This window comes from Ambystoma mexicanum, chromosome 6p (assembly GCF_040938575.1).
Source record: "Ambystoma mexicanum isolate Mex_15411 chromosome 6p, UKY_AmexF1_1, whole genome shotgun sequence".
In the NCBI taxonomy this organism is placed as follows: Eukaryota; Metazoa; Chordata; class Amphibia; order Caudata; family Ambystomatidae; genus Ambystoma; species Ambystoma mexicanum.
The window spans coordinates 1,302,938,703-1,302,961,959 of NC_090935.1; the positions used below are offsets into that span (position 1 = coordinate 1,302,938,703).

Genomic DNA, 23,257 nt, shown 5'->3' on the forward strand with positions numbered 1-23,257 from the left:
CTTCTGCTCACCTGCACGTACGATGAGGAATTGCGTTATTGTTCTCCAAATGTGTAGAAGGGCATCCCCAGTAAGATTAGAATGTGGTCACAAAAGCAGCAATTGATTTATTCAACTGCTGCTCGTTTCCTGGGGGAAAACCTGACTGATTAATTACCTCCTCACTTAACCCAAAACGTTTTTCGAGCCTCTTCACAGCTTCAGCATGCAATCAAAGTTTTCCTCTGGATTTTGCTCTTCACTGTCCGGAATACTTTCAAAAAATGTATTTTTTGTCAATGCCTACATTATTTAGCAGCATGGGTTTCTTTCTGGCTGGTTTGAAGGCTAACCCATCTCTGGATTCTACACAGTTATCACCTGAATAAGGTGCACAACGCGTAAAGGCTTGGTTGAAAGAGTCTTATTTATTACACTGCTTCAGGACGGTGTTCGCAGACACCGACCCGTGGCAAAAGTTTGACGTTGAAATCTCCTAATCAGCCATAGAAAGTCATTCCCTACCTCAATTCTACACATACAAAAAAGCACACCATTTCCTAGTTGCCAAGAGTGAATTATCACTAGACAATGGCTAGCGCCGAGTGCAGATATTTCACCTTGGTGTAATGACTGTGCAGAGGAAATTATCCCCCCTACCTCCCTCCCTCCCTCCCCCCGTTGCTCGGAGCTCCAGCATAGGCTCAGAGTGCCAAAAGTGCCCTCTTTTCTCATCTCAACCACTCACAAGTTGGCGTCACCCACGGGGGGCAGAGGAAAGACTGCACACCAAAAGTCAACTGAAAAGTCGATGAACATGGATGGCACGGTTGTTTATATACTTACTGCAGGTAAAATCTGTGGTAGAATCCTTGTTGCCCTGGGCGACAGTTTGCACTAAAGGGAACAGTCACTGGGGAGAAAAGGGCACCCCAAGAAAAGTTCCATGGGAATTTGATTCTAAAATGTGAACAGAGATCTGTAAGGCAAGCTAGATATGCATACATTACAACAAAGTTCTAACGAATATTGGTGAATGGAGGTCGGTGGAAATTGGCATGAAAATTACGAAACAACCGATATGTAATCTTCCTCAGAGCTGCACATGGTGTAAATGTCCTGGCCAGCTGCAGAGCCCAGAGATGAGGGGAGGAGTGCAATGGTAGGGCGTTCTAGATTCCAGCAGGGTAAGATTTAGGCAAAGGGTCCTATAGGCAGAAATTTAAAAAAGCGTGCCAAGGCGGTGTGGAGCATACGTGATGGGGCCTGTGCTGGTTTTCCGACTAATGATGACGGTACATTTTAGAGTCAAACGTCTTATCTGTTTGGTGTTGAGGCCCTTCTCTATGAAGACTGCAGTTAAGTTTTTGGAAACCTAACCCTTTGCTGGAAAACACTTTGTCCCCCTATTAAGGAGAGCAATATATGGCTGGCACACAGGGTCATCCATACAGAACATAAGTGAAGCCCAGACAGTTTTCGCAGTTGGTAATTTTTGCCTTGGAAAAAACACCTAGCCAAGGACTAGAAGAAACCGTAACCAGTTTGCCTTACACACCATAAATGGATTATAAAAAGGACTGAGATGTGTTCCGTGGTGCAAAAATATGTTTTGCACTTCGTCCCTCTGGAATCAATCACATTTTAGCGAAGACTTGGAAAAGGATCTCCTTTTCAGAACTAATGTGTCTCTTTAGCCCCAGCACCGCCATGTTTTTATATCTTTTTTTTATTACAGTTTCTGATTTGGACGGACAAGTTACAGGACCAATCCTGTTGTTTTTTTATTATTTTCAAATGTACTCTCGTTCCATGTGTACACGTCATCTGTGGCTATGGGCTGTGCATTTCAGTGAGTGGCTTTACAATGTATCAGCAAAGCAGTAAAGTGGGCTATCTGTAAATATAGAAAGCAGTGACTGGGAAGGGAAACTGGAAAGGAATCTTGGTGTAGTCTACACAGTCAGGGGAGGAAATGGGTTGCAACAAGACGTAGCTGCCTTCCGGAAAAAACGGTCTTGCCGGAGCACCCTTCTGTGTAGACAGGAGGCCCAACGCGACACCCCTGCCCCACCCTAGTTGAGGAAGCTCTCTGCCCGTGACTGCCGACAATGCACTTTGTTTTTATGCAAAGCAGCCAGCATCCTTTATTCAGGGCCGTAGCTCTTCCCCCAGTCCCGCCCACACCACTGACAAGCTGTCTCTCCTTCAACCCCCCCACCTCCCCTCCGCGAAGTGGGAAGTGGAGGAGAGACGGAGTGTAGACAGTGTCCATTTTCAACACTGTCTCCAATCAGGGGGTTCTTTTATTTTAGGAACGTTATGTAGTACTGACCTAACTCCTTTAAGCATTGGGGTGCTGTGCAGAGAAGATATATAAAATGGCCTCTACGGTGTGTGCGTGCGTGGGGCCCAGATACAAGGGAACCAAGATACCAGAATGAAATGGGCATCAGGGCTCAGAGGAGGTGATTGAGACAATACTATGCTGCACACCGTACAACTTATTTTTCCATATTTACAGCTTAAGAACATGGAGATAATATGATTTGCTCAGAATCACACACACTTTTTGGATCAAGGGCCGAGGCCGCGATTAGGACCCATGTCCCAAGTCAGCAATGTAGCTGCTTGACTACATTTCCTCGCTATGGGATGCCCCTAGAAATCATTGGTTGGGGTACGAACAAAGATTAGAGTATGTCTACACATTTCAATAACATGTGTCATTATTGTTGTAATATATAACTTGCTTCATTTTTCTGTGAGCATTAGGCCGTATATCCTGTACTGGTGGTTGCACCGAAATGCATCTGCTTGTTTGTGTTTTACATTGACCACATGGTCTTTTTTGCTTCTACATAAAACCTCTAGCAAGTGCTGAACCCCTTAACATCCCACAAGGTAAATGCTTCTCTTTGGTCGTCAAGGCGGGCTTTCCTGCTACCTAATGACCAATCGACACGCATTACTCCACTTCATTGCTTCCGGAAACCCCTGTAACTACCAGGCGTGCAGAACTACCGTGCGTGCTGCAAGTTTTTACAAGCGTTTAGTCGCATACATGTCTGTGTTTTTCTTGACCTGTCACAAATTGGCAGTGTTACCTGTCCTTTCGGAAAACCTTGGGAAGATATCGCCTTGGGAACCACATAGCCAGGGCGCACATCAGCACCCAGAGGATAGCCAGCTCGTCCAGCATCTGGCCCAGGAAACTGAGGGTGGCATGGAAGTAAACAGATCCGATTCCTAAAGCAAGCAAAAATAGAAGTAGAGGTTACAAAAGTACACAGGCCGAGCGCGCACAATACAAACAGCAGGCCACCAAGAGCCAGGAACTCGTGACCCGACGCCTTTCCCCTGCATGTCAACATTAGCAACGGGGAGGGAGCTTCTGCTGAAGAAAAGTGTTTGCACGTTGGTTTGTAATGGAACACGTGTTGTTTTTGAGAATGAGAAAGTAAGATATGTGGTAAGAGGTCGACATCCGTAGTAATAACCCCACCCCAAAGGGCCAGATTAACAAAAGCATTTTACAAAGACGTAATTCCACTGAAAAAACGCGTTGTAAATCAGGCCCGGAGCTTGATATGTGTGCTTTTTGTTCCAAACTAGTAGATTCCTCAAATTCTGTACTGATTTTGAACTTCATATCAGCCCCGTAGGTTTCTCATCTAAACCGCAAGCCCCGCAAATATTTTTTTGATGAGGTTGGAGTGTAATAATCATATTAATAATGTTTGTTTACTACATAGCGCTTCATGCCGTATCACTCTATGTTTCTAAGCGCAGTAAAAATTAATTTTATTACACAATATAATGTGCCGTTAACATACATGCCAACCCTCCCGATTTAGGCGGGAGATTCCCGATTCGTCAGTGAAAAATATTGCCATTTTTTTCACGGTCTCCTGCCTTAAATAACTGTAGCCCCAAAGCATCTCTATGGAAAAAAAATAGGTCTCCCGATTTCCCTATCGAAATCTCCCTCCCAGATGCCCTGGAATGTTGGCATGTACACGTTAAGCCCCCGTTCTTTCGCTCTGCCCGTTAACTTGGGCTGCTGGGCCATTACCCCCAGTTCCAGCCCTTGGAGAGGGGGCTTAACGGCATTAGCACCCCAGGTTACCAAAGCGGTACCCAGGGTGCTGAAAAAAAAAAGTACTTTCAGCTATTGAACGGGACGCCATGCGCATCCGTTCAATGACTGAAAATACTGTGCTAAGATGGCCGTCATGGAAAGGGAAGGCGGGGCTCCATACGGAGCCCCTCTTCTCTTTCCATAGTGGCCGGAGAAGCTGGGAAGCTGCGTAGGCGGTGGCGGTGTACGCCACCACAACAAACAGGTAAGTCGTTTTGAGGAAGGGGGTTCGAAATGGTAAAAAAAAAAAAGTGATAAGGAGACAGCGTGTGGAGGAAGATGTCGACCAGGGGACCCAGCCATCAGACAGCTTGCAATTTGGGCTGAGATTGTAGGTTCCAGCACACGTTTCTAGCTAGCTGATTGGCTGGATCACCCCCCCTCCCCACCCCTGCTAATGCTTCTTATTGACCTTAGAAGGCCGCGTGAAATGCACACATTGGCGTGATATATCGGGGACAACTCACAGCCATTCATCACAGATTGATGAAAGGAGTACTGTTACGTTAGAAAAATAATAACATTCTCCTGGAAGATGTAAAACAAAACGTGACATGCTCAGGCATTTTTATTAACCTGCTACTGTGATGCAAGTAAAAATGAAACAAAGTTTAGCCCCCACACCGTGTTAAAGCGGCACTAAAGTGCATCACTCTACATAAAACACAATTAAGTAATCACAACTGCCACCTAAGAGAACAGCGATAAACATAAAACATGTGGACTTGTTGACCTAGAAAAAGGCTTATTGTAAATGGAGTAAAGCAGAAACCTATTTCGCCCAATGCACTGGATGTTGCTCCTTTTAGCCTGCGACCCGGTACCGGAAACGGAATCAGTTTAAGTCCTGAAAGGGAACATGAATCAACTGTTCATGGCGCCAGAGGCCGGTGTTTCAGACAGAAGCACCCGGAACATTGTTTCACTTGAGTTATACGCATTTATTCAATTCCCCCTGTGGGATTCAGGATGAAACGAACCCAAGAGCGATGGACACGTTACATTTCTCGATTTGTAAACCTTTTCAGGGGTCCACAAACACACCTGTGCTTAGCTGGCTGCTGTCCTCTGAAGTGGCACTAGTGATTACTTATGTCTCTTAAAAAGAAAGAAAGTGTTGCACGGAACTGCCCCAGTAATTAATGTGAGTGCTTTGTCCATGCATGTACAGCCCAGAAGACGAGATAAACGGGTGGGAAGCATGGTAGGAGATACGCTCTGCCTGTGGGTTCATGACATTGCGCTTGAGCTCAAGGGAAAAGTGACAGGCACTGCAAAATATTGAGTGAAGTATGCAGACACTTGGGCAAACCTAAGGCTGTTCAAAGGATATAAACGTGTTTGTTCACAGACTGCTATAGTCAATAGAGGGGCACCCCGACATTTTGTGTTGCAGGAATAGGGCCTGAGGCCTACTTTAAGCATAATTAAACAATCCCCATTCGCATCGGGATTAAGCTCCACACCAATAACTAGAAATGCTTACTAGCCCCAATTCTGCAGGACTTCCGACAAACATATCCTGTGAACCTGTCTGTCTCCGTTGGTGGAAGCCATACCGAGGGGTCTTTTAAGAAGAGGGCCATCTGTCATTTGATACAAGCCACAGAATTGGACCTTTCAAGTGATAGCCCATTTCACTATTTTGTGCTGGACGGAGGGGGGAGTGTTGCCAAGTTCTCCATTGGAAATGGCCTGCAGTTCTCCATTGGAAATAGCCTGCAGTTCCGCTCCATTGGAAATAGCCTGCAGTTCTCCATTAGAAATAGCCTACAATTCTCCATTGGAAACCGCCCGCAGTTCTGCTCCATTGGAAATAGTCTGCAGTTCGGTTCCATTGGAAATAGCCTGCAATTCTGTCCTATTGGAAATATCCTGCAGTTCTTCTCTGTTGGAAATAGCCTGGAGTTTGTCTCCATTGGAAACAGCCTGCAGTTCTCCATTGGAAATAGCCTGCAGTTCCGCTCCATTGAAAATAGCCTGCAGTTCTGCTCCATTGGAAACAACCTGCAGTTCTGCTCCATTGGAAACAGCCTGAAGTTCTGCTCCCTTTGAAACAGCCTGCAGTTCTCCATTGGAAATAGACTGCAGTGCTTCTCCGCTGCAGTACTGCTCCATTGGAAATAGCCTGCAGTCCTCTATTGGAAATAACCTGCAGTTCTGTTCTATTGGAAATATCCTGCAGTTCTTCTCTGTTGGAAATAGCCTGGAGTTCGTCTCCATTGGAAACAGCTGCAGTTCTCCATTAGAAATAGCCTGTAGTTTTTCTCCATTGAAAATAGCCTGCAGTTCCGCTCCATTGAAAATAGCCTGCAGTTCTGCTCCATTGGAAACAGCCTGCAGTTCTGCTCCTTTGGAAATAGCCTGTAGTACTGCTCAATTGGAAATAGCCTGCAATTCTCCAATGGAAACAGCCTGTAATTCTGCTCCATTGGAAACAGCACTGCAGTTCTCCACCATTGGAAATAGCCTGTAGCGCTACATTGGAAATAGCCTGCAGTTCTTCTCCATTCGAAATAGCCTGCAGTTCTTCTCCATTCGAAATAGCCTGCATTTTGCTCCATGGGAAATAGCCTGCAGTCCTGGTTCCATTGGAAATAGCCTGCAGTTCTTCTCCATTCGAAATAGCCTGCATTTTGCTCCATGGCAAATAGCCTGCAGTCCTGGTTCCATTGGAAATAGCCTGCAGTTCTTCTGCATTGGAATCAGTCTGAAGTTCTGCTCCCTTTGAAACAGCCTGCAGTTCTCCATTGGAAATAGACTGCAGTGCTTCTCCATTGCAAATAGCCTGCAGTACTGCTCCATTGGAAATAGCCTGCAGTTCGCTATTGGAAATATCCTGCAGTTCTTCTCTGTTGGAAATGGCCTGGAGTTCGTCTCCATTGGAAACAGCCTGCAGTTCTCCATTGGAAATAGCCTGTAGTTCTTCTCCATTGAAAATAGCCTGCAGTTCCGCTCCATTGAAAATAGCCTGCAGTTCTGCTCCATTTGAAACAGCCTGCAGTTCTGCTCCTTTTGAAATAGCCTCTAGTACTGCTCCATTGGAAATAGCCTGCAGTTCTCCAATGGAAACAGCCTGCAATTCTGCTCCATTGGAAACAGCAATGCAGTTCTACATTGTTGTGAACTCTGCTGAATTAGTCGCCCCTTATGTAAGCGACAGAACTGGGAATTGCATATGCTTTTTGGTATGGCACTGTCCTTGGAAGCACATCATTGTGAGAACAACAGTGGAATGGGAGTACCTCTGAGAAAACACAGCATCTGATTGGCTGGAGTGATTGTCAATTTAGTGTGTGCGTGTGTGCACGCGTGTGTTTGTTTCATGGTGTTTCCTCGCAGCAATTTTCTCGGTTCCATGTCTTAAAATCGCTGCAAAAATGGCTGTGAATATAAAATATTGTGGCAAAAATGCCGTGGTTTTGCTGCCACAATAAAGGATGCGGGGGACACCCCCGCGACCCCCGCTCCCCTTAAATGGTATAATGGGATACACCTTTACCAGGTCAAACCATGATTTTTTTTACCAGCATAATTTTTGCCGCAATATTATTACCTGAAAACATTTTCCCGAGACTCATTTGTTCGAAAACAAATTTAAAACGCATTTCGCCACAAAAAAATGCAGGGGGAACCCCAAACCTCCCCCACCCCCCTTTTGAGTCCTGGCCTGCGCAGGCAAGGCAGACCAAGGCTGGAGCACGCAGCCGACATGCTGGGGGCACCCAGCTGACATCTCGGGACAGGGGGCTCCCTGTCAGACCATCATGAGCACACAGTCTCTTCCATGGCCTGGGGGCACCCAGGAAACACAAAGAACGGCGCCGCAGTTGCCCAGCAGGGGCACCGGCAGCTCCGCTGCAGAGTTGCCCGTCAGGGACTCTGAGACCGTCGTATGCAGAGTTGCCCACCAGGAGCTCTGCAGACATATGGGAGGGCATCATGGACAGTGTTGCCCAGCAAGAGCACTGTCCGTGTGGAGAGCCCTGCGGCAGCGGGCCCTCCTCCTGCTACGCAGTACCAGCATCCCGCTGCAGTAATGACACACACGCGGGCAGGGCTCCATTACAGCAACTGACGAGCAGGAACTGGCTTGTCCCTTTTATTATTTGACAGTCACATGGTCACCAACATGTGACCCTAGCACAAGCCCTGGGAAATACCATGTTCCCAGGAAGGGTGACACCACACTCCTCCTTTTCCATAACGAACAAACAAATGGGAACCACCACTGGACATTAAATCACTTCACAGTCACAAACAACAACGCTTGGAATCCAGGTGCAAATAATATTACTTTGGTAGTTTCAAACATAATACACCTACTGAGCATTGGTACACACTGTGGGGTGACAGTGGGGTTGGTGGATTGCTGATGACACATTGGAAATTCCACCTTTCAAACAAACATTTTATTAACATGATTGAGTGGAACTTATCCCACTGAAAGACCATCGTTCGCACCGGTCACCATTCAAAGCATGCCCACAAACGCAGGAGCAGAGCTTCACATAACATTTTGGCTGGGGCCATTTTCAGCATGTCCAGGGTCTGCGGGCTCCCAGCATTCATATGGATGTCTTCTGAGTCCACTTTAAGCACTTGCAAAGTTGCGGGAAACCAGTTCATAGATGCACAGTCATCAGTTCAGGACAGTCACCAACGCCACAGCTGTCATGATCTCTGCTTCCAAAAGGTCAGGGTTTTCCCAACTCCCTTGGAAGCAGATCCATAACCCAGGTTCCGAGTGTCAACCAGTCCCAATTGGGACCTTTTGGACCCAGTCCTGGCGCCAGTGGCACCAGGCTCATAAATATGCCCAGTCCCAGCGCTGGAAGCGCCGGGCTCATAATGCTTGGGTGGACTTACCTGCAGCAGACCATGCTGCTTACTTGCCTGCCAGTTGAGCCTCTGATCCTCTTCTGTTTGGAACTACTTTTCCTGTTGGGTGGGGCAGGAGCCACTCCCTAGATTCAGAACACTGGAACTCTTCTGGAAAGCAGGAACTCTTTTCTTACCTAGGCGTGGCTGTGGAAGGAGACACCTAAGCACTACAGGAGGCTATTTGAACCACACCCGATGGATGAATCTTGCTTTGCGTTATTCTGCATCCTCTGCAGCAGAACGCTCATCGTGTCTTCTGCATCTGATCCTGGGCCTAAGGAAAAAGGCTTACCATCCTGAATCCAGTCTTCAGCAACACCTATAAAGACAAGAAAGAACAGGTTAGCATTACGGTCTTCAGTGACAGCTCTTCACTTACCTGGTCCATCGGCTGTCACCAACGCCTCGCGCTGCATTCCGGCATCTGAAAGACAAAGGCTTACCTACTCTTCGTGCGCTCCGGAGGTCTTCACACTGCATTCCGGCATCTGACAGACAAAAGCTTACCAACTCTTCGCACGCTCCGGAGGCCTTCGGCGCTGCATCCCGCATCTGAAAGACAAAACAAGGTGCGTTTAAAGACATTGGGGAACTTTAATACTCACGTGCCATTACTCCTTTCCACATCTAACCCAGTGGGTATTCCGGCACCCTGCAGCCGCTCCGAACTTATACCTGCAAAATAAAAAGACAGTTAGAGCGCATCGTGAAGCAGGCAACAAGCGCTTACTTACGTGCTTCCAGGCGCTTCTATTCATCACACGGGCTCCATCTTCAACTCACTTCAGCCCGTCATCTGCCATCGCCGGAACCCTGCAAAACAAGAAACATCATTACTAAAGACTTTAAAGACATTAGAATTACTTGAAACTTACCGTTCGTGCAGTAAACGACGGACAGCAGTCCTCTGAAGTCAAGAGGCCTGCTCCCCTTATCCAGTGAAGAAACTGGTTACAGCACCCTGCCCCGAGGCAGATGGAGAGCACGGCGTTCACTTACCTAAGGTGAGAGCGTTAACCTTTGGGGTTCTACAGGAGAAGAGAAAGGGAAGAAGAGAGAGACATTCAATAGCCCAGTTCCTTAATCCCATATTTTCTATCTGCAGACATCTTACCCTTCGTGTCAGATATACCGTGCACGGAGGTCCAGCCCAAAGAGCCAGCCGTGTGTTACACATCACCTGTGAAGATACGGTATACGCCCAGTCAAGACCGGCGCCTCTACGGGAATCAGGTGAGCGTTACAACAGCCAAGGGGCCGGGAAAAAGCCGCCCCTGGGGGCACCAGGAACCACATTGGCACACAGTCCTTGGAGGGTGGGGCAGAACAGTGACGCAGTAACTGGTGGCAAGGTGTGTGGGGCACTTGCTTCACTCCCCCCTCCAAGCAGTTGTTGCAGACAGCAGACGGCGCACAAGCACTCCCACTGAGCTGCAACCCTCATGTGCTAGATCAGTTCTTCTTGTCCCTTTTCCAAACTATTGCAGCGGGGCACTCACCTTTTCAAATGCTCCACTGAGCGAACATTCCTCTCTTGCTTGTTCTTTTGAACATCCCCGCCACTGGGCCCAGGCACACACAGAGGACACCACACGGCAGCGTGCAGGCAACATTGTCAATAGGTTGCATGTGCTTAAGAGCTTCTTGTGCTGGGACCGGTCCAAAGTCAAACCATTTCTGGATTGACTCCTTTCCATGTAATATAGCTGGCATTATCTGGTGCCCGTGTATAGGTTGTGCGCCCAGACATGTTTCAAATCCTACAGGTGGGCTGATTGGAACATCACTTTTGCACATGCGGCCCGGGCACCCGCTCTCTCTCTATTTCCCCCCGGCGGGAGATTTATTTATTTAATGTGGCAGTGCGCTGCCTTCTCCCCCAAGCGGGACATTTTCTTCTCGCCCACCTTTTTCTCAAACTCCGATTTCGGAGTACACTAGCATTCACCACCTAGCGGCCCGGGATCTCTCTGAGGAGAGTGGCCTCGACTACACTGTGCGCAAAGGTCCACAACTTCCCTTTCCTTTTAAAACTCACCGCCTTCACGGCTCGGGTCATCTCTAGGGATCAGGGTGGGCTCGCTGTTACAGAGTCTCCCTCTCTTTCTTGCTCTGAACACGGAGCACCTTGAATTCACTGTACTCGGGGCCCAGGTGTGGTGGGGGAGGAGCATGGGCGGCTACGTGACTTCTTTCCCCTCTGCTTTTTTGCCAAACTCCGTACATGGAGCGCACGGGGATAGCTCCATCGCAGAGCCGCTCCTGGCTTCTCCAGGCGGCACAGGAGAACACTGGCAGCTGTACAGCTCACCATACCGTTCTGGGGCTCACCGCGGGGGTACTTGCCTCTACGTCGCCATTGTTGAGTCCTGGCCTACGGTCACCAAGGCCAGGCAGACCAAGACTGGGGGCACCCAACTGACATCTCGGGACAGGGGGCACCCTGTCAGACCGTGAGCACACGGTCTCTTCCATGGCTTGGGGGTACCCAGGCAAACACAAAGGACGGCACTGGAATTGCCCAGCAGAGGCATGGCAGACATATGGGAGGCGTCACGGACAGTGTGGCCCAGCAGGGGCACTCTCCATGTAGAGGGTCCTGTGGCAGCAGGCCCTCTGCCTGCTAGGGAGCGCCAGCATGGCGGTGCAGTAAATGACACACACGGCAGGCAGGGCTCCATTACAGCAACTAACGAGCCGAGCTGGCTCGTCCCTTTTATTATTTGACAGTCACATGGTCACCAACATGTGACCCCAGAACGAGCCCTGGGAGATGGCATGCTCCCAGGAGGGGTGACACACCACACCCTCCTTATACACCCCCACCGTAATACATACCTAAACCCAAACCCCCTCAACATTTACATCGAAATGTGTTAAAAAAGAACAAATGGGCCTGCGAGAAAATGAGCTAGAACGTTGTGCGTGCGTGTGTGTTTGCGTTTGCGCATGTTACATATGAAGATGTCGTGTCTGCAGTCTGTGCGAACTGAGGAGAGTGTTAGGAGTTGGGATCCTGCCTCCGGGTCCTAGTGCAGCGGTCCGACTGAGGATCATGTATGTCTGCACCATTTGGTGAGGTTCATCCCAGGGTCTGTCATGGGATGTCTACAGTTAAACCACAATGGAAAGGAAACAGCAAAAGAGGATTTCAACCTGATAGAATACTAGGAATAAAATAAATAGTTTGGTGGCATCACAGTTTCAGTGTCTGTAACTTTGCAACCTCAGGAAACGAATGATGTGAAATCACCCTCCACAGTCCCGAGAAGCCTGGAGGCCCATCGGTTGCACATACAGAAGAAAATGGCAACTGGTCGCACATGTGACTGTTGTCTAGAGAAGTAGTAAAACTGCTCCAAGCGAAAACGCACAAGCAAGGATTTGCCCCAGATTAAGGGGGTGTCCCCACCGCTCTAGACACAACCTGGCCAGACAGAAATGCTAAAACAATGCGAGCAAAACCCTGGCTACCACTGAACCAGTGATTCTCAAAGTCTCCTATGCTATCATGCAAGCCAGGCAAATCCATCAACGTTTTACACCTCTGTATTAAAATAAATAATGTCCGGTTATGCATTCACGCCCTGTGAGCCAGTGTAATATCAAGTAGCTTTGTTTCTATTCATAATGCAAAAAAATGGAAGACATTAAAAACCTTTTTATTTCCTTGTTAACATGGTCTTCAGTCCTTTCCCTCTCTTTGTTTAATTTTCCATGTTCTGGGGCTGGTTTGTGCATTATAAAATGAATGACACCCTCAATCAATCAATCAATGTGTTGAAAGCTATTCTGGAGGTTTGGGCCAAAAAGGTCAAAACCGGGTGCCCCTCATCTCCCACATTGCGATTTAGTGCCAAACAACTATATCAATTGGCACCCTGGGCTGGCTTTCTTAATGCGTGACGTCAAGTCACTGTACACCTTTATTCGACAGCACCAGGATATATGAGTGCTGTCAAAAGTTATCTGGACACCCGATCAACCAGCTTTCTGGAACATACCATGCACTGTGACGTGCAGGTCTTTACACTGAAAAGCAATGACTACTGTCAACAAAGAACCGTATCTTCAAAAGCGTGTCACCCCCATGGGTGCAAAACCTGCACCTTCATCTGCGTATCTTTTAATGGGTGTATACACAGGAAACCATGCATGTCTGGATAACACGGGTTTCACAGAAAGTGTTGCATAGTGGGGGGAGATCCATAGACGATATCTATATGAGATGGGAGGGCACAGACATTACCATGGGCCGCTTCGCAACACACCTGAATAACAATGACTACCGCCTTGAATTTACTACTTACCACAGTAAAAGGAACGCTTCTTTCTTGTACCTAGAATATTATGTCTATAAAAACAGCCTTTAAAGCAAACTATTCAGAAAATGGATGCTATGAATGCCATCTTGAGGGCCGACATTGCGCACACTAAAAATCGCATTAGATTTTTCCCCTATGGGGAATTCCAGAGAAGCAAGCACAATTGCTCCCAGAACCCAGTCTTGAAGCCAAATACTTGGTCAAGAGATTCATGAAAAGGGAACTCCCCATATGGACGACAAGCTAGCTGAAGAATAGAGCAGACGCCACTCAGCAGGTCTCCCCTCTCAAGCACAAAACCAAACCAGCTGAAAAAGAGGTAGAGAGGCTGCGGTACAACACCACACAATCACAGCAAACAACAGAGTGTATTATATTCTCAGAACAAATTGGCATCTTCTCAATCTAGATACAGGTCTACAACTATTGACCAATGCAAAACCAGAAGAGACATACAGAAGGAAGACCTTAGAGACAAGCTTCCTTCTCTCTACAGAATCCCTTGCCCTTGGTCTGCTCAAACCCATCAACTGTCATGTGGGTTGCACATGTTTCCTGCCTCTTCAGCATTGCAGGTGTTCACCTCTGACAATGTGTTGGAGCGTCCAAAGCTCTTGTCTGTTTGGTATGCATCTTGTGATCCACACTGGGACTCTAATTTCCTCCACGAGGATCAGTGTGGACCATGGGAAGGGTCGCCAACACCAAGGCTGCCAAAGAAGATGCAGACATGGGGACTGTTACATCCAGCCCTTGACACTGGCAGGAACCACAGTCATTTGTAATGCCTGCCCATTCCCCTTCGGGGTAGAAAGGTGTGTGTGGTATGCCTCTATAGTGATGATCTGGGCATGACTAGTCCTTTTTACAATCGTGGCAACAGTCCCATCGAAATCATTTATGACACCGGTTCTGAGGATGTCAAAACTGGAGGCTTCAATGGTTATGTTATAATGGGGGTTCAAGAGACAATAGATATATTAGTCACACGAGCAACTAGCACTCATATCAACTTTTCAGCAATCACAGAGGGCAGTACTGGAGTCAGGGACTTAATTTAAGGAATAATGAGGGATCTGCATTCATAAATTTAAGCCCAGCTGAAACTGAAAATGGGATGTGACAGGCAGCATGGTCACCTCTCTTTCTCTCTCATGGCAGATGGGGGCCCAACAGAATAAGCTACAGGTCACAGAACTATCTGAGGCAAACGCTTAAATCCCCATGTCTATCTCATTAGCCGTCCCAAAAACACACCTAAGTATTTATCTATTAGGGAAGTTTAGAAGTAAGACAAACATATAGTGCTTACTCTTCTGAACTAAACAACCACATACTATTCAAGCCTTCACAACATGCAAACACCTCTCTCCCCTGTGTGTCTCTACTAATAAAAAAGCACTCGTGTGTTGTTCCTCAGTGTGCATGGTATCTCACAAGTGCCCAAACAAAGACCAAAGTCACTGGTGGCATACATCTAAATCTTGGTGCGCAGACAGTCTGCCTGATCCTAGGTAGGCACTTTGCAGGCTTACCTAGTAGTCAGAGCAGTGTGTGCTGGAGTAAGAGGTTAAAGAAACCAGCCTGTCTGGATCACTGGTTTGAGATCAAACAAAAGTAAAAAGCGAGGCACATCACCAAAAAGTATTTGTCACCGGGCTGAGCTGTTCACCTGTGGGGACCAACTACTCACAGTTCCAGGTGCACGTACAGGTTTTATGTCAACTTTGTAGCATAAATCTCCCACTTGAATCTGGTCTTCTGCCATTGGCATTCATTCATGGTTGGAACACTCACAAATGAAAAATACACAAGGTTGTCCAGACGGAGAACGCCTTCCGCTAAAGAGCATAGTAGGGTCAACATCTAGCTTGATTAATCAAGTTCATTAATGAAGTCTCTCTCTACCTGGAAAAACAGGTATGATGAAAGTGCTTCAGCTAACACTTCTGAGTCCTTAGGAATAGCTCGGAGCACCGAGTCCCATCATTTTGAGCTCCTCCATGGTAATAAAGAAGTAGGGCAACTGTATGCCAATCAACAAAATATGGCTCTCCAAATATTTTGGACTACAACTTCCACCAGTTCTAGCGGGCATAGTGATGGATCGGGGGAGTTAAACACCAATACATCTGTAGAAGCGCTGGTTGCATATCCCTATTAAGTCATGAGATCAACAATCAGCCACAGGCACTTTTCAGCCTTGCGTGGCCTCATTGGTGGGTCTTTAGACACAGACAGCAGAGCATTGGTCCGGACATATCTGCTTCACTTTCCCTCCCTTAGATTCAGGACTTGAAGTCAAGATTTAAAGAGCGGGAGGTAAAAGCAACCCCTGGGTATTGGGCATCACATAATAGGGAGCATCTGAGGATCAAAGAGCTACTGTAGTACATAGCGTGCCGCAAATCTAACTTCCACATGAGAATCAAACAATAGCTTTTTGTCCATCACATATGGAGCATTACCTTCAAATGTCTTTTAGGTGTGTACTCCTGCTCCTTTATCCATATTCCCCAACACACACAGTGGACATTGCATAGGTATGTTTATATGACACCAGCTGACCACAGGAGTCCAGAAGAGCCTATGGCAGCTGTTGGCGTCGTGCTGAACAGGATCTTTTAGGCTACAAGAAAGCACTAAATAGGGACCAGCAATTTCGACCCCCGATAGTGGCATAAACCTCAGTCTGTCACCGTGTCATGTGACACATCACGTCTTGATATGTCAGGAAGATGTTTAGCTCACGTAACGAAGCTTTTGATGTGAAAACTGAACCCATATCGATGCTTAAAGGGCCCGATTCTGTGCCGAACCTGTCTGTCTGAATCTAATCCCATTGCCTTCTGGACAATTGCTGTCATTTTTATATTCAATCCCATAAATGGCCGAAATTGAAAGAAACTGACAATAAAGAAAAATCCTCTGCCATAATATCCCTACGTTATGTCACTCCGGGTCTCTGCATGTGGTCCTAGATAGCTTCCTCTGCACTGGCGTCTTGTTCCCCAAAGGTTGCAGTGTAGTGGGATTTGGGGGGCAGAAGCACACACAAGCACTCCAGTTTGAAGCAGTACGAATTAGTTGCACTCTCAGTCCCTGCCTTTTGCTGGACCGGTGCCGCAATGTTCCAGTGACTTCTGTCTCGTTGTAGAATCCATTGTAGCATTCAGTGATTGTCAGGTCACAGGTGTTAATAGGCCTGAGCGTGCACATTCTGAAAGAGGAATAGCTGTGGCTGAAATTTCCACCCACAAAGTGAAAAGTGTGGAATTAGCACTAGAATCCACTCCCGCCCATTCTGCGAAATCAGCATTACAGTCCCGCCGACACATAAATTTCACCTGGTTTTCTGCGGTTTCACGCAGAGCCTATAGTTTCATTTCCATGTTGCTTTCGTGCAGCGATACAAGAAACTTTGTTGAGGTTTTTCAAAACCGTGCTAGTTTCGCACAGTGCCCCGAGAAACTATGCTCAGGGTTTTGACTAATGCTAGGATCGCGCAGAGACATGAGAAACTTGGTGCAGGTCTTTTGCAGTCCTTGCTAGTTAGATGAGAAACTTTGTGTGATTCTTTTTCGATCTGTTCTACTTTCGCGCAGTGACACGAGAATCTTCGCCCTGGCCTTTTTCAATGCGCACAAGTTTTGCATTCCACCACAAGAAACTTTTCACAGGTTTCTCGATCCACGCTAGGTTCACACAGCGGCACGAGAAACTTGGGGTGGCTCTTTTTGATTTGTGCAGTGTTCGCACAACGGCATGAGAAACTTTGCACGGCTCTTTGCAGATCATGCAGCAGCACAAGAAACTGTGTGTGTCTCTTTTGGGTTTGCACTGCGGCACGAAAAACTTTGCACCGTTCTTTTCATAAAGGGTGGCTGAACAGTGGATTGGGGCAAAGCGCATCAAAATCGGACAGATTTTGCTTCGGCAGCCTACGGAATGGAATCTAACAAATTTGCCCTCACCCCATAGAGCAATAGAGGAGGATTAGAAACTTTCTGAGAAACTACAGCTCAGGGACATCCTAAACAAGACACCTTCATGCACTGCATAAAACCAGCAGTGACATTGCGAGGAATGCCAAATCCTGGGGGACTTAAGACTGTTCATGGGGATTATCTATCATAGGTTGGAATAGACTTGCATCCCGGAACTTCTTCTGCTTACTCAACAATCCAGAACAAATATTATAATACTACCTCTTGTTAAAGGAGCCTTTCAGTGGACTCCCTAGTAATTAATGAGTTCCCTTAGCTGCAATGTGAACACTGCATTGTCCGCTTGTCTTATTTTAATGACCCCCCCCTTGCCCTATTTGCCAGTTTCCAATGTGTTGACTTCTGGGGCGGTGAAGTTCACGGTCCTTCTTTACCTGTTGTTTTCTACCCGAGCAGTGGCACCCCCAGACATTTTTCATAGGGGTGGCCTACCACTGGCACGGCCGAAGTTGCATTTATTGACTCTAAGAAGCAGGCGAGCCTGTGGGTGGGGCACCTTTTTATAAGTGTGGCCGTGGCCCCCCTTGTCCACCCGTCGGTGGCGCCTCTGTACCTGAGCCATATGCATGAGTAGCACTGATTAGGTCACTCGTTTTGCAGTATTCACATTCACTTAAGCAACAGAACCCATGGAGGGGGGCATTACCAGTCGGGTAATGCCCCCGGGCGAGAGTTAACATAGCCCGGGGGCAATTCCTGACCGGTAATGCCCCCCTCTGAGGGTTCTATTGCTATGAGTACCACAGCATGTTGTACCGGGTACTAATAGCATTTTTACTCGAGTTGACAAACAACGTGTAAAGCAATTTGCAACTCAAGCAAAAAAAAAGCAAACAAAATGATGTCAGGAATCGCTGAGAAGGGACTACATGTAGTCCCTTCTCCCTTTCCATGGTGGCCATTAAAAGCACAGAAAAAAAAGTAAACAAAGAAAATGCCTTCTACGGAACAAAGCAAAGGGACTACACATAGTCACTTCTCCCTTTCCATGGCGGCCAGATGGAGAAAGGGAACCGATGGCAAGGGAGTCGGAATAGCAGATAAGGCTTTGTGGTGCGGGAAACGACCCAGCGAGGGCCAATGAGCTTGCTTGTTACAAGCTCACTGTCCCTTGCTGGGTACTAACTGTATTTAAGTCAATTCTGTGGCCAAAAGGGCACTGGAGAAAATATCTTATGTAATTTTGTATCCCTTGCTTCAGTGAATTATTTGTAAAAAAAAAAAACACAGTGTGGGCACTTCTTGCTAACCCTCTGTGGTTCCTTACTAGTATTTCTCTAGCTACTTTCAACAGCCCATTTTGAGCTGGAGCTTCGCAAAACCCCTTCAAACCCCCTTCTTTACTTCCTTACAAGGGTCAGTGGTATCCAGTCATTATATCTAAAACATTACAGAGTGGTACATTACAGAGTGGACCATAATACTGAAAAACACTGCAAATATGAATTAAATAAAAGGGTAGTGGGGAAAGGGGTTAAATGGGTCAGGTTGGGGTGGTGTTATATGGGTAAAAAAGGGGGATTGGGGATAGCCCCCTCAAATAAAAAATAAAAAATACATTTGATGTTTTTCTGTATTTTGTCCACAGTGAAATGTACCATCCTGTAATTGTGGTCGGTAAGGTAAGTCAGTGGTTCGTGAACACCCAGTCGATCAAAAGGATCCACTCTGCAATCTATACCAGGTCCCTCACTCTTACTCTACAAGCGGGGCGTTGCAGTTCCATGACCTGGATGGAGGTTTAAGAACCTTCCAGAAGCACCTCTTGCCGCTTACCCAGCTTACCGGGTTGCGGGGTGTCTCCCTGCAGCTTAAGCCCTAGGGGCCCAGAAGAACATAGGGCCAGCAGACAATGGAAATGTGCAGCACGCCACTGGCCAACCCCCATTTCTAAGATAAATTGATGGCTGTAGAGGCCAATACAGTATCACATTTCAACAATATCAAACAGTCATAGGGATTGCTCTGTGGTATCTCCTCTGACATCTGTCGACTCCTTGAAGACCTTGACATTCTTGCACTCACTGAAACGTGGTTCAAGGCCAACTCCGTCACTGCTTTTGACACTCTTCTCCCCGAGGGCTACACAATCCTGTCGAATCCTAGGCCCTCGCGGTCTGGTGGCGGAGTGGCTCTGATTTTTCCAGAGTGGGTTTCTGCCACCATCATCCCCATTCAATCCTACTTTTCCTTCCAATGCCTCATCTGTAATCTGTATGTCTCTCCTACCCCCTCCCTCACTCGCACCACCATCTACATGCCCCCCAGGCCCCCACTCTGCTCGTCTCTGGGAATTGACTGACCTCTCCTCTCTCCTTGCCTCCTCCCCCAAACTTCTCTTCCTTGGAGACTTTAACATCCACCTGGGCTCTCCGGATCTGGCCACTGTACCCTTTCATGACCTCTGTGATTCTCGTTCCCTCACTATTCTTCCCACTGGCACAACCAACTCTGCCGGGCACACCTTGAATGCTCTCATCTCAACTGACATCCCTCTCTTAACCCTCTTACTACCCCCATCTGCTTGTCAGACCACTCTCTACACTCCTCCCACTTCAAACTGCCAGTCCCCTGATGATGCATCTGCCCGCACTGCCAGTCTCCTTCTCAGTCATTCCACTGATGAAGCATGTGTCAGTCACTGCATTTACCTCTACCTTCATCCCTCCTCCTGCCCCTGCCTTCAAATCTCCCTCGGACTCGGCTCTGGCTAACCTCCATCTCTCTATCTCAAATACTTTGGACATCCTTGCCTCTGTCATGAGGATCCACATGAAGTCTGCCTCCAAATGCAACTCTTGGTATGACTCTGACTTGTAAGCTTTAAAACGCAAGTGCAAAGCTGCTGAGTGGAAATGGCAGGCCTCGGGTACATCCTCTGACAAACTGGCCTGGCGCCTGCTCCAAAAGCAATATCGGCTCACCATCTGCTCCGAGAAGAGGGTACATGTCCAAGCCCATATCACTGGTGCCACCAATAACATAGCTGATCTCTAAAATCTACAAGGAACTGGCCAATCCTACTGCAGTCTCCTCCTTTCCTCTTCCCTCCTAGGCCCTCTGCAATGCAATGGCCTGCCACTTCTCCTCCAAAACTCAGGACATCCAGCCCTCACTGTCTTCTACTCCCCTCTCCACCCCTTCCTTCACTTGCCTCCCGTGGCCCCCTCTCCTACCCACCCATACTCTCCTCCTTCTCTCGCATTGCACCGGATGAGGTCTCTGGAGTAGTCCACTCTATGAAAGTCTCCTCCAAACAGGTGCTCCCCTGTTCTTCCGGAACCATCAAGGACAACATCAACTCTCTTGCCCCTGCCTTGGTTGACCTCTGTAATCATTCCTTTGTCACTAGCTCCTTCACACAACCTCTCAAGCACTCTCTTGGGCACCCTTTCCTAAAAAAGCCGTTGGCTGACCCTTCTTGCCTGGCTAACTATCGCCCTATCTCTATCATCCCTTTCTGGGCAAAATCATGGAGAAGCTGGTCATCTCCCAAATGACCCTCCACACCGAAGGGCTGGCTGCCTCTATGATCACCAGTCTGGTCTCAGAGCAGCCAGAGCCACGGAAACCGCTCTCCTGAACACCTGTGAAGACCTGCTCTCAAACCTGGACTCTAACTCTCCCTCTGCTCTGTTCCTCCTCAATCTTTCATCTGCCTTTGATATAGTCAACCACTCCATCCTCATAAAGCATCTCCATGATACCCTAGGCACACGGACAGGGCACTAGCATGGTTGACCTACTTCCTGTCAAATCGACCCTCCCAAGTGCAAATGGGCCCCTTCCTCTCCTCCACCTCACTCTCTGCCTGTGGTGTCCCTCAGGGCTCTATCCTATCGCCATGGCTCTTCAACATCTACCTAGCCTCTGTAGCCCACCTGATCTCCACCTTCTCTCCTCATTTCCAGTGTTATGCGGATGGCACACAGCTCTCCTTTAAGCTCCCTTCCGCCTCCGCCTTCTCTCCTTCCTCTCTCATACCTCACTGGCTGACTGCTATTCAAGCGTGGTGCTATGCCAATGATCTCTGCCTTAATGCTAGTAAGACGAAGATCCTTCTCATTGAACACCCTCGCCATACCCTCCAGTGAGACACAAAACCCTGGGGTCATCTTTTACTCCTCTCTCTCTTTCTCTCTGCATCATCACGGACCTTGCCGAGAAGTCAACCTTTCTGCTCCACCTCCTCAGAGGCATTCTCCATGTCCTCACCTTCCAACAGAAGCTCAATGTATCCAGAACTCTGGTTCTCTCTAGGCTAGACTACTGCAACAGCCTTGTACTCAATCTGCTTCTTTCCTCCCTTCGCCCCCTTCAACTCATCCAGATAGAGCTACAAGACAGCTTATCCTTGGCTGCAAGCCCAGGGACTGCATCTCTCCAGCCCTAAAATCTCTCCACTGGCTCCCAGTGATCGCAAGGATCACATTCAAGACCCTTTGCATCATCCACAAGGCTGTGTGGGGTCTGGTCCTCTCTACATCCAGCTTTCTCTACCTAAATACCTCCCTGCTAGAGTTCTTCAGTCCTCTAGCTCCAACTATCTGCTGGTCAGACATTTCTCCAAACAGAGAGTGGGAGGTTAATCCCTTTCCTCAGCAGGTTCTTCCATCTGAAACACTCTCCCTGCCCCATCAGACTTGAGCCGGATCTTCTCAAGACCTTCCTTTTCTCCTCTTCCTTCCCTCTCCCCCCTCCTTTGCTAATTGTCCCCCTGCAACTGGTGCCTGGTCCCTCCTGAGTCATACAGGGGCCGAACCACCCCTGACTAGTCTCCCTCAGCATCCCCTACCAGCACTTGCCCTCGGGCACCCTTCCCCGAACTAGCTTGAATCTGGTCCACCCTGTCCACTGCACTTCTTTTGCCCTCCCCTTCTTCCCCTGGCACTTGCCCTCGTTGGCCCCTCCAGCACTGCTCACCTCTGTGGGCCCCCACTATAGCGCTTCACCCCACCCCCCTCCCCATCCTGTTCCCCCTCCCCTCCTGTACTTATCACCTTGTCTGCAATTGCACGGTAGGATTGTCACAAGGCCAATATACCCATCATTGTTTCTTTTCCTATGTCCTCCCATCCCCCATATCTGTCTTGTGGCACCTGGAAACACTAGTGTATAGGTGCCATACAAATGCCTAGTAAATAAATAAAATAAAGAAATGGCCTTCCTGCCCAAGGCTATTAGTGCTATTAATACCATACAGAAGAGGGTGGCTGGGGGAAGAAGGAAAGCAACAGCTACTACACTTCTAGCACAGTGGCACTGATGCTAAAATGTTGGTGTATCCAACTATCAAACAACAAGAACTACTCTTTTTACTCCAACATGAGAAATACTCCTTGTAGGGCGATCGCAAAGGTGGGGTACATACAAATTAAAATGTGCAAAGAGGTCATAAGGCAAGACAGAGGCTAACTTGATTCTTATCTAGCAGGCTACAGAACAGATGTCAAAAGAGCCCTCTGCCACACACAGATAGAAAGGTGGACACTCGGATATATAGACAAATGTGCTTCCTGCAGCAGGAGTCTGCAATCGGTTATTCTCCAGATGTTTTGGACTATGACTGCCAGGATCCATCACCATTTTGTATGCTGGCTAGGGCTGATAGGACATCTGGAGAGCCCAAGAATGCAGAGCCCTGTCCCAGAGGCATCCAGGCAAAGATGAGAATTCTAGGTAGAGATCCTGCATCCTGGAAAAAGTCTACGCGTCCTGTCGATGGAAATGCAGACATTTGCAGACACCATGAATATCTGGGTGGCTAGTTTACAGGCTTCGAGCCAGTGGGCAAATCGCAAGATGAACCCCTAGCAGGACCATCTCAGCACTCCATCATTCTGAGATAAAAAAAATGAGTGCCTTTGTGGGTAAACAGGTGTTGTTACAGTGCTTTGAAACTTCAGGAATCCGCCATGAAG

General features: G+C 47.8%; 1 protein-coding gene across 1 annotated transcript in view; it reads right to left on the reverse strand.

Moving 5' to 3' along the window:
• The window catches only part of ACER2 (alkaline ceramidase 2), a 220,396-nt gene that overhangs the window by 116,017 nt on the left and 81,122 nt on the right, over positions 1-23,257 (reverse strand). The window contains exon 3 of the mRNA XM_069625959.1: positions 3,087-3,228. Within this exon, the coding sequence (XP_069482060.1) occupies positions 3,087-3,228 (142 nt within the window). The remainder of the gene's footprint in view (positions 1-3,086; positions 3,229-23,257) is intronic.